Consider the following 12764-nt stretch of genomic DNA (forward strand, 5'->3'; position numbering starts at 1 on the left):
TATTTATTTATTAAATTCTATATGTCATGCCAATCAAAGATTTTGTCTACTACCTAAGGGACCGCTACCACTTATGTTCAACAGTGTTTTCAGTGATATGGGAGTCTATCGAGTTAGGTTTTGGATATAACAGAGAAAATTGTGGGGATAATATAGGGAAAAGAAATTGTTTCCTGGAACGTCCTGACTCTTGGAAATTGAAAATAGACCTTTCATTAATGTAGTATAACTGTTCCTATGTTCCTACATGTACCATATTCAACGCCATATAAAATAATTGGATATGGGAATATAACTCACCTGAAGAAGAGCTGACATAGCTCTCATATAAACTGTTCAACAGCTTATTTTGTGATTTTTGGAAGACAGATACCACTGTCTCATTCAAGGGATCCTTATTCTTATCTAGCCAGCCAATTATATTATAGGGCACCTGTTGATAAATGACCAAAAACAACAGAATCAGAACAGAGAAAACACCAGTGTAAAGTCCAGAAGGTAGGAATTTGGAAACTATTACATACCACTCCTGCATAATGCACCAACTCGAAGTGGGCCTCATATTTGCGCCTCTTATCTGGCCGGGGCTTCTGGAAGTTGGGTGATTTCCCAATGTGGTTGTCATACAGCTTGGCCTTGAATGTCATATCAGAAGCCTTGGGAAACATACATTCTTCCTCCAGAAGAGAGAGAATGCCAAGCGGCTGTAAGAAAAGAACACTAATCAACATTTTGGTGGCAATCTTAATTGGTCTTAGATTTGTTTGGTCCAACAGGTGGACAGCTCACACCATCCTTTTCTGAGATGATGTCATTCAGATGTATTGCTAGGTTACTCTGTCTCAGAATTTATAAGAATTAGTCTACCACATTTGGGGAACATCAGGTTGGTGTTTGGCAAATAATTCTCAGTTTTGACTGTGATATCCACCCGTATTAAGTTAGCACATTATTAATAATTTTGCCTATTCTGAATTAGGAAATGGGATCATATAAAATCGGAGTTTTCAAGACAATGACGGATTCATACATATTTTGTCAAGTGGAACTATACTATTCGTGTGAAAATAGCTCCACGTAGCAGGATCACAAGTTACATAGGAAAAAATAGTTCTGATCTATTTTTAAGGTGATTTGAATCACTAAAGTTAACTTTCATAAAACTATTTTATCATATGGCAGAAAATTGGCGTTAAAATTATTCTTTTCATCTCAAAATTATTTGTATTCATATTTGCTTTGCTTGTTTGTTTGTTCTTGTGTCTTTGCCTCAATTCTACTTTTTGCTGTGTGAATATGTAGTACTCTGGAGCAAAAATACCCAGAGTTTTGAAGGACATTTCTTTAATTTCTCATTCAAAAGGCACTGTAGAATAGAAAACATTATTTTCAAATAATTATATGTCATATTCTTCTTAGTAGATAAAGGAGAGCCTTGAGAATTTTTCAAAAGTCTAAATAAGTAATTCACCAACAGGAATTAAATGGCTAGAAATAGTTCTGTAGGTTCACAGTATAGTAATTTTTTTTTCAGCAAAACAAGAAAGAAGAGATGCTCAGTAGAATGATTGGAACCAGTTTTCAGTAAGAAATATATATTAAAAAACAGTGAGCAAGAAGGATGCCAGCAAAAGTGAATTATGTTGCTCTGTTTTAAAAAGGTTAGCCAGACAAACTCACTATTGTTCATATGGAAAATTGTTTGGAAGCAAGAGGATACCAGAACAAGTTGTAGTCACAATCTGCTTACCAGCTATTTGTTTTATAATACAGCATTCATAAAGACATCTCAACTTTACCTTTTCAATCAGATCAATGCAAGCCTGCAAATCCAGGCCAAAGTCAATGAAGACCCATTCAATTCCTTCTTTCTTGTATTCTTCTTGTTCCAAAACAAACATGTGATGGTTGAAAAATTGTTGCAATTTCTCATTGGTGAAGTTAATGCATAACTGCTCAAAGCTGTTATACTGTAGACAAGAAATAAAACAGAAGGAGCTTGAGACTCTACCACTTACTTAAGATGTACTTGCTATTAGCACCCTCAGAGAAGTATCAAAGCGTTTCTTCTTTTTGTGTACGGTAACTTTCTGATTTGTACATATATGATTTCAGGCATGATTCTAGCCACACGTATATACATGGATGATAAAACAAATGGCTGTGAATGTGTTCAGTACTGTATGACTAAATAATGGAAGTGGGTATAATAGTAAGATGATTCACTACCCTATGCTGACTTTCTTGGACAAGTGCTTGATCTGCCTATGTCATCTTTGGGAAATAAATAAATAAATACACACACACAGAGTACATACAGTGTGTGTGTGTGTGTGTGTGTAAACAAACAGAATGGCAGGAACTAAAAATATAAACTTTGTCAACAGAATATTTAATATTTTTGTAAGCATCAGACAGAGTTTTGTCCAGCTGTGCTGTCAAATTTTAAGGCACAATTTTTGAAATTCAACATTTTGACATTTTGAGGCAATAAAACTATACCATAGGTTCTAAAATAAACTTCTCACAGTTTCAAAAACAGAAGAAAAACCATCCAATACCATCCTAAATCCTTAAAAATATTTTAAAAATTACTTATATTTGACATAGCCCCTTGTAAATAAGTAAATAATTTTATTGTTGTAATCACAGGTCATAACATAGGAATGCCATAAAATAAAATAAAATAAAATAAAATAAAATAAAATAAAATAAAATAAAATAAAATAAAATAAAATAAAATAAAATAAAATAAAATAAAATAGTGAAATTATAAAATAGAGTAATAGAAGAAGTATTAGATGTAAAAAGATTACAACAAAATAAAGCCAAAGCTACAGGTAAGAGCTTTAAATGACAACAGAGCAAAAGTAGCAACTAGATAGCTGACAGTTGGAAATACATCTGCAAGAAGATAGTTCAATTTTTCAAGGTCGGGGCCCTTGAGTTCATCTGCCATTAATAAATTGGCCCTGATTTCATTGCAAATGGGACAGTGGAGGACATAATGGATAACATCCTCCACGTGACCAACACCACAAGGACAGAGGCGTTGTTGGACAGGGAGCTTACAAAACCTCCCTTTGAGCTGCGTGGAGGGCATGGTCTGTAGGATGTTAAAGCCCTTCTCAGTGAAGCACTGGTTACGTTAACCAGGTACTGGGAGAGGCTTCTGTGTTTTTTATAATGATGATACCAAGGTGAAAATTTGGATGATTGTAAGACAGTTGTGTCTTTATTAGCATCCCTTTCAAAAAGCCAATCTCTAATATATAACAGCCCCTTATACATTCGCAGCCCTGACCTCTTTCCAACAACAACACATGTATTCCTGGCTACTGAAAGATTGCCCATCTTGTTATAAGCCATCTTATGAGATCTCAGTGTCCTTGCGGAGATCTCACAAGATTGTGGCATTCTTGTGTGAAGTCTCCTGAAATCTATCAACATTTCAGTGATTCTTTAAAAATATTTTCAGGATATTAGGTTTTATCTACACCACATTCTGATGTTATGTTCCCACCCCTTGATTACAATACTACTGATCTTTATAAATGGCTTTGAGTAGCTTGTTGTGAAAGTAATTAATGTAATATGAATCAGACAATGCTAGATCTAATTCTAATAGCACTTCCACATGGCTCCCATTTCCATTCCCTAATTCCCCCAAAGAAATTTGAAGATCACCTTTCATTATCTTTACTGTCGTTCAGCAGAATCCACAAGACAGGATCAAAACAGGCAAGATGGTGAGCTTATTGTAATGATCTAAGCCTCGCTCCTTTGGTATGTGCATGTGTACAAAGGGACAGAGCTTGGGTTGTGACACCATGCTCTCTACGTTGCCTGTTTTGAAATGCATGGACCTCAATGACATTGCTGCTGCCATGACTCTGACAACACCATAAGTCAATTAGAAAGTAAACAAGCAAACAAACAAAATTGTTTAATCAGTGCTTTGTTACCCATTCACATTTTTATCTCATGCTGCCTGCATCTGTGCAGTGATTTTTGAAACACCTGTGGCAGTAGCTATAAGGGAGCTAAAAAGCCATCTATGAGCTACCACATGTTGCATTTTAACGAGCTCTAAAAATTAGGCTCTTGGCAAGAAACTACATTTTGTTCATTCTCTAATCCAGGAGTCAGAGTGAAAGGAGAGTTTCTGCCAATAGAAAACCAGAGCAGCCACAATCTCTCCAGAGCTTTTGTATAACAAAAGAGAAACTGCTTAAAGTGCTGCAGCTCAACCAGAAATCAATAGATGCAGCCAATGAACAGAAAAAACAGCATGTCTTACAAGTGCCACACAACACAGACCGTGTGTGGAAGTGCCCTGGATTTCAAGTGCAAGTGGATTTTCACCTATCTTGCAACTTGCCAGCCATTGGCTTCATAGGAAAAAAAAAAGAAATCAAGTTAACAATGTTGGTTTGTATATTTCATTCTTAACAATATTTGGTTGTTGCTTTCCCTAATACAGAACTGTACAAAATTGCTTTCATACCAAGGTGTTTGTGTTGGCCAGTTTCCAAACCTACCTCAAAGATCTCAAAGCCAGCAATATCCAGAACTCCAATGAAAAATTGCCTGGCTAGTTTGGTGTCCAAGGTTTTGTTGATACGAAGAACTAGCCACTTGAACATACGATCATAAGTGGCTTTGGCCAAAGCTCCTACTGCATACACCACCTGCAATTGCAACATAGTAAAACTTCATCAGAACAATTGTTTTACCTCTAAAATTCACATCTGGTACATAGCTTTGTTTATAACAGGGCTGTGCAAGGTATTCAAGAGAAGCTTCACAAAGCATTTTAGCACAAGTGAAGCATCTCTCCTCAAAGGGTTGAGGTAGCTGCATCCTTTGGAAGATTTGGCATCAAGGGCTTTTTCAGATTGTGTATGCAAGTGTGCATTCACAAACAACGCTTCTGATGGAACTCCTAGCAAAGTGGCCATACATGAGGAAAGCCCTCAAAGCAGTGTACTGAGCCTTCTAGAGGACACAGTTGCTTCAACACTTTGAAGAGGGCCCTTCATTCACACTAACATACTTTGTTCTTTGAATGCTTTGCACATCCCTAATAAATCTCTGCTCAAAAAGTCTTAATAATATATTGTTTAAGATATCTAAAAAGAAGAATTACTTGTTTATTTCATTCTTACAATTGCACAAGTTTTCTTTAAGGCCCACAACTAAAAGATTATATGGGAGTCACATGGCCAAGTTGTACAATTCCCAAATGCTTACCTGATCTACAGTCTGACCTTTGGTGACATATTCATTTCCAACTTTTACTCTTGGGTGAAGCAACCCCTTGATGAGGTCAGCTGAGCTGATCCCCATAAGGTAAGAGGCTTTATCAGCACCTGCAGCACAGGAGCAAGTAACAAAATTTTAACATAACAAGATTAATAAGAAAGAAGCAAGAATTTCCAAAATTTAATCTCTTTGAATAAGAACTATCATTCAAAATATAATTTTATTTTTAATAATGACTGTTTTATATTTTTAATCATGATTTGTTTATATTTCTTGTTTTAATTAAGTGTTGTATGCCACCCAGAGTCACTTTTTGTGAGATGGGCGGCCATATAAATTTGATAAATCATCATCATCATCATCATCATCATCCAACCATTTAAAAGCAAGTGATCATTAGTCTTTATGGGTCCAGAATTATTGGGGATCATTGCAAAGTGCTTCCCACTGAATCTCCCATACTTTGGTGCTCACCTAGTTTATTTTGTATTATATTTTTTATAGAGGTCCTCAGCTTATTTGGAATTTTGGAACTACCTTGTAGGCATTCTCACAAAATGGCTCTTGTAGACAGATGGGGACTGTCCTTTGATAAAATGTGTGGTGTGGAGAACATAGCTGTTATAAAGTACATATTTATTAGAATGCTATTTTCCATCCTTTCTAGCCCCCATCCCTGCTGAGAGGTGTTAAGTGAAATATATACATGAACATACATCAGTGTTTGGCTATAACACCACCCCAAGCCTCCACTTTAAACATCAACCATATGATTGTTTTTAATGCAACAGACTAATATGGCTACTTCTCTGGAATTAATCACTAGTAAGCAGCAGCACAAATGTATGTATGTATGTATGTATGTATTTATTTATTTCTCATATTTCTACACTGCCCATCTCACAAGCGACAAATGCTTACTTTCAGTGCCTTCAGCCTCTGCCTGTTCCTCCCGTTGTTTCTGCTTGAATTTCATGTTGCCAAAGTGCATGATGGAGCCTACTATTTTATAGCAGCCATACTTCTCTTCATTGCTGAACCCCAAGATGTCCATAGCATGCTGTAAAAAGGAACCAGATAAGACATGGACATTGAAAGAAAAAAAAAACCATTCGGTTAACAAGCAAAAAATGAAGAATGAATCCACTGGGGATTCACTAGGACAAATTGCAAAATGTACTGAAGTGCTTGAGCCCACTTTAAGGTTACTAAAATTAAATGCACTTTAATTTATAATTTAAAAGAAATCCATTTAAAATGTATTATATTGCCTGTATTAGGTATTTCTTATCACTAATGATGTTGCTTGGATTGCTTGGGAATTTGATGAATGATACAAAGCAATTTTACCTTAAAACATTTTTCTGAAATAATCCTGTTTCGATATCTATTTCTTATTGTGTAATAATCTCTCTATGTCATTCATGACACTGACATTTGTAAGCCTCCAATAGTTTCCTGCTGATTCTTCCATCTTTGCTCTTACTGAAAAAGACTTGTTGATGAATGAAAGATGAAATCTCAGCCATGCTAAGAGCCATCCATCTGGGAACTGCCTCAATTTACTTATTAGGAATTCACAATCATGTTTATACACTTACATGAAGTTCCCAAAGGTGTGTATGGAAGCAGCTTTCATTATTTCCTAATAATGCTTTGTCTGCACGTAATTAAGCAGCAAGGTGGTCAGCTATCAACTTTTGAGTAAGATTTGGATAGCAAATTGTTTTGTTTTGTTTTGTTTTGTTTCAGCTCCTACTGGGCCCCTCAAACATTCGGTCAAGACATAGCCAAAATTCTGACTTCAAAATATTGGGGAAAAATTGTACACAAAGAAAGAGAATTTCCACTTTTAATTGCTTCTTTACTTTTGCTTTGTTGTTAGTATTTCAGGTCTTATTGCTACGTTATCATGAAAAAGTCAAATTGTGCAGTATAAATATTTGTTATACAGAGGTTTTTAAGGGGAATAGGTATCCATCGTATAGCCCTTCTATCACTCTCTCTAGTACTGGACTTTGCTCCATATTCCTTTCAGATCACCTCTGGAGGGCATTGCAGGAGCATTGTCAGTCACACAATCTGCATATAAGCTTCAGACTTTTTCTTTTTTTCAGAGTCATTTTTTAACATAAATGGAAAACTTTTTGGTAGACATATGATTCATATGATCTGCCTTTAGGCTTAAATTTATTCCATTAATGATGACTAACTACACTTAAAGCAATTATATATGAAAATACAGGAGAGAATCTAGACAAAATTAATTACTTTTATTGATTTGTAGCATATACAATGTACACTTTTCACTGAAATGACTGGATTTACACCGCTTTATATGGCTATATATGGCTAGATGATGCACTAATGCACTTCATAAGGAGACCTCCACAGCCTTGCTTGATTGCCAAAAAAGTAAAACTTACATCTGTAGCCATGAGCTCTTCTCCATCATCCAGGTTGTCCACAGTTGTTACACCTTGTGAGCAGAAGTGATAGTCATAAGGGTTGGAAGACAGCAAAAGCATATCTGGAATGGAATAATTAAGAGATTAACATTTATATTTTGGTATATATTATAGGAATACATTCAATCTGAACTGTGAAACTAAGGAAAAAGAAATAGGAACATGTAGTATGTTGAACTTAAATTTGCTCTCCCTGTGGAAATAAGACCAGGAACTTTTAAAACTTGTCTATGTAAGCTAGTACCATCATAAATGTCTAACCTAAATGACATTAGGCAGTACCGTATTTGCTAAATTGATTAACCTGGTTAGTGCTTTGAAAATTGTTTAATTACTTTATAATTGAAATGAAAAACTGAACATATTCATTTTATTGATTAAATATTTATCAGGCCAGTTTTCTATGGATGTATTATAAGCAGAACGTGAGTGAATTTCAGTTAACAGAAATACTATAAGCATGAACTGTCATTGGGAAAATTCTGGGTTAAAAGTTACTGTTTAGCCATGAAACCGATTAGATGTCCTTGGGCCAACCATGATCAAAAAGATGGATGTAGATGTGAATGAACCGCATGTGCTCACTTGTTGGAAGAAAGGTGTGAAGTTATAGTTTTGTTGTAGATGTAGATTTGTTGATATTGATGGCAACTATTGATTTTCAGCAGCCCTTGCTATCAGACTGCTGAGTGCAGTTCTGTTGCTGTTCTGTTCCATGAGGTTCCATGCTGAGTAACAAATTCATTTACATATTATTTTAATGCTGATTACCTTGTAGTTCTGGCTTCTTTTCAGAAAGGATTTGGTAGTAAATGTGGTAACTCCTCTCTCCTGGCTGCTGGAAAATCACTCTTGATTTTTCCAACAAGTCTAAAAACAAAAGATAAAATATTAGATTGCAAGGCTACTTTAGTATATTGAACTGTACACAAAAGAAAGACAATCTGGGATTTTATAGGACATCACTGTTCAAGAACAAAAGTAGAAACCAAAAGACATATTCAGTCCAGCATTTTGTTTCCACAGTAGAAATAGAGGGCAAATTCCTCTGCAAAGCCCATAAGCAGGATATAAGTGCAACAATATCCGGAGGGATCTGGAGATGATAGCTATTTTTTACATTTATACACCATCATATACACTATTATAATCAAAAATCAACTCTTGACCATCTATTCAGTAATCTCTTTTATAACTTCATCCAAAGTAAATTTATCCAAACTTCTGGATTCACTACTCACAGATCTCAATGTCAGCGGATGCCAGTTTCCCTGATGGTCCAAAATGGATGCGGATGAACTTCCCCTAAGATAAGCAGAAAGAAAAGGGGCTCACATCTTGAGCAAATGACTAAAGGCATTTAATTATATTAATTAGCTCTTATATGAGCAGTTATTCGCCCAATTCTACTGTATATTCTAAATAGAAGCAGCTCTTCACAGTCCTAGATAGTTATGTGGAACATCATTTAACTGCCTCCTCCTCCTCATCATCATTTCATCAGTGATGTCAGGGATTAAACCAGAAATTTTCAACATGCAAAGTGCATGTTATGTTACAGTTTTAAGCAAAATGCTGATTTGCATTTTGTTCTTTATTTCTTAGATATTAATGTTCATCATTGTGGAACTTTGACTTGTTAACTAAAGTTGACTTATGCATCTAGCTGGGTTCTAGATCAATAATTACTTAAGAACACCAAAAAGTGAACTTGATATTTGATCAATATGCATTTGGGGGGGCAAGGGATGTGGCATCCATAGGAAACTTAAGCAATCTTAGTTCCTTACTTAGGAGGGTGACTCTGTCAGTTATCAAAAACAAAAGACTTCCCTCAAGGAGCTATGTGCATTTCAAGAAAAGCTCTTGAAATAGAGGCTTCCCTTGTATACATTTGGCTGTTTAGTGGAGGTAACATGTGCTGAGCCTGTGATAGATATCTACAGAACTTCTATAGACTGTGATTGAACTTGAGATGGTTGAGTTGCCATCTTATGGGATCTAGGAAGCATTCCTTTTCCGTGGCAACCCCTGCCCTTCCCCTTGGAGTTTGGCAGGCCCCCACCCTCCTAGCCTTATGAAAAGCACTTAAGACCTGGCTTTTCCTCCAAGCACTGGGATAGGGTGAGATTGATAACAGGATTTAGTGATGGACTGCATGTGGAAGTTTAACTTTGGTGCCAGGTTTTAATGTTTGTGGTTTTAATAGATATATGTATGTATTAATGTTATATTGATCTTGTTTTAATTGTTGGTTGGGAGCCACCCAGAGTTTGTTGTAAGATGGGCAGCTATATAAAAGTTTTAAATAAATAATTAAATAAATAAATCATATGGCTAACTAACTAAAGCATATACATAATAACCATAAAATGTTATACATTGCTGCTTTGATTTAAAATATACTTACAAACCGTGAAGAGTTGTCATTTCTCAGGGTTTTGGCATTGCCAAAAGCTTCCATGGCAGGGTTAGCCTCAATGATTTGATCTTCGAGGGTACCCTATGAAGCAATCACAGGATAACATTTTTCACACTCAGATTAAAATTTTGGCCCACCAAAAAACAAATTTATGCACACTGGCTGCCATATTAATCAGCTGGCCAAAGGGAGCCTTCACACTTTTCTAGAAGCTGTCCTAAATCTGATAACCACATTGCCTGCTCCTCAGACACAAGTTTATGATACTTAAAATTTTTATTTTTATGTTTAGAATGGGTTCTTCCTTTCAAAACTTACCCCAGTTTTAGTGGCAGGTCCTTGCTATAAAAAATGTAAGAAAACACAGATTTACAATCTCAAAAATACAAAATTAGAGTCATAGAAAACGCCAGCCAAAGATGAGAACATTCCAATTTTGTCCATAAGAATATTCAAAAATGATTAAATTTCCACAAGAACTAGCACATTTAATGCATCAAAAATGTTAAATATATTAGATCAATATAAAGAACAGCACCAAGAAGCAAGAAGGTTAAAATCCAAACCCAGAGAAGGGAAACACTATTGGTGTTTTTGGATTTTTTTTTTGTTTTTTGCTTAACCAAAGTCCAAAAATTACTAGTAAGAAAATAAGCAATTGCAAAGATATTTCAAAAAGGAAAAAGGGAAAAGGAAAGGAAAAAGAAATGCAAGATGAAGAAGAAACAGAATAAGGAAGCATACAAAATGAAAAAGAATAAAAAGGAACAAGAAAGATAATTGGGAGAGGGAAATCATAAAAAGCAAGGCTTAAAAGAAAGAGTTGCAAGACTGCTTTGGGGAACTTTCCCCCCTTTTTGAAAATAAAAGTAATGGAGGAAGGAAAACACATTGGTCATTTAAAAAAAAAAAATCCTTAAAACAACCACTGCCTGTATTTCAACATCCATTTCATGAAACTTTTTCCCCAAAAGCAATTTTTTCAAGCCTTGCTTGTTTCAAAATGAAAGAAAAGGCCATGTCCAACACGCTGCCAAACACAAAAGAAGTCCAAAAGAAAACAAAAGAAAAATGAACAAAAGAAAAGAGGAAAATGTTTTTTCAAATGAAGGCCTTACTCCTTTCTTGCCCGGAGAGTCACCCAGGGCTGCGACAATGGCAAAGTATTGAATGACTCGCTTGGTGTTTACAGTCTTACCAGCACCAGATTCTCCGCTTAGAGTAATAGAAATACACAGATGAAGAACATGAAGCAACTATCAAAATGTTCCCATCCTTACACAATCAGCCAACCAACTCCCAACCACTCAGAAATATACTATAGAGTTCAGAATGGGGAAAGAAATGCTAGCATATTGCCCATCCCATTAAGTCCTAAATACTATCAATGAATGGATTTTGTGGTACCCAACATGCAAGATGTGTTTATGAGATATTTCAGGAAGTGCCCTGGACGAAGGAGGATAATGTCGCATAGAGGATATCTGTCTTTATATTGCTCCTGAAAATGATGGGACTGGAGAGTATGATGCCTTGACATTTGCCTTGCCTGCAGCATGGATGCATAAAGGCCTGTGCTGCTTGGAAACACATGGTTTTACATCCAAAGATTGCATCTGAGCTTTATACAGGATGAGACACAGGGAAATCTGTTAAAATACAATTTCCTTTCCCCAAATTCCTAAGCAGCATGGTCATCACCTGATTGGAAAATCTTTTTTTTTCTATCAGTATTAATTACAATTTAAGATAAAATTATTTGACTTTTTCATACAAATTGAGCATAACAGTAGAAACTGTTCATACATAACTTAATTTATTCAGCGTTTTTTCATCATGTGTACTGTGTGTTTTTAAAATAATTTATTGTCCCAATGTCCTATATTTTATACACTTTTATATATTGTTTCTGTGATTTTTATGCAACAAGGCTGCATTCTGCTATGCCATACGAAATAAATAAATAAGTAGAAACAAAAGAAACTGCTTCAAATTACATCAAAGTATTTGTTGTACAGTAAAGATTTCGATCTTGAGTTGATTGGAAATTCTGAGAGTTGCCACTTCAATATATCTGGAGGTACAGGTTGAGAAAGTTCAAGCTAAATGCATCCATAAGTTTCCACACGCACATATGCATTCTAGATGCATCTGAAACATCTGCAAAGGCTGCAGCCTTGAAGATTAAATGCTCTTAACATTCTGCGCTAAGAGATTCTGCAAAAACTGCAGCTCCGGTGCTTCTCCAGTACATGGTTCAAGATGCACTGGAGGCTATTGTACTAGCAAGAGGAAACAAGGCAGCAACACTGATGCGAGACTTCCTTTCCCACCCAGCCCTGGACCTATCGGCTAAATGGGCAAGAATGACTCAGCCTGTAGATTTTAGCATTCCTCCAGAAAGTAAAAGCTAGGATACAAGGTGCTTGAGCATCAATTTGTCTTGAATAGTAAGAAGGTTCCTTTTCTGTTTTCTGTTTGTAGGAAGTACAAAAGTTCTTAGATTTCACTTCCCTTGGTGTTCTATAGAAAATAGCTTCACACTTTTCACACATAGAAAATTACTTCAATTGCTTGCAGGGATGAAAAGTAAAATCGTAGAGGTTCTT

At 35.7% G+C, this 12764-nt stretch overlaps 1 protein-coding gene across 1 annotated transcript in view; it reads right to left on the bottom strand.

The window, feature by feature from the left end:
- MYH7B (myosin heavy chain 7B) overlaps positions 1–12764 on the bottom strand; it is a 53463-nt gene that overhangs the window by 28670 nt on the left and 12029 nt on the right. The window contains exons 6-17 of the mRNA XM_063297239.1: positions 11274–11370; positions 10474–10497; positions 10144–10236; positions 8975–9038; positions 8505–8603; positions 7692–7795; positions 6187–6325; positions 5254–5372; positions 4542–4691; positions 1800–1970; positions 525–704; positions 301–433 (exon numbers count right to left, since the gene is read on the bottom strand). Coding sequence (XP_063153309.1) covers positions 301–433; positions 525–704; positions 1800–1970; positions 4542–4691; positions 5254–5372; positions 6187–6325; positions 7692–7795; positions 8505–8603; positions 8975–9038; positions 10144–10236; positions 10474–10497; positions 11274–11370 — 1373 coding nt within the window. The remainder of the gene's footprint in view (positions 1–300; positions 434–524; positions 705–1799; positions 1971–4541; positions 4692–5253; positions 5373–6186; positions 6326–7691; positions 7796–8504; positions 8604–8974; positions 9039–10143; positions 10237–10473; positions 10498–11273; positions 11371–12764) is intronic.

The sequence above is a fragment of the Candoia aspera genome, chromosome 3 (genome assembly GCF_035149785.1).
Source record: "Candoia aspera isolate rCanAsp1 chromosome 3, rCanAsp1.hap2, whole genome shotgun sequence".
Lineage (NCBI taxonomy): Eukaryota > Metazoa > Chordata > Lepidosauria > Squamata > Boidae > Candoia > Candoia aspera.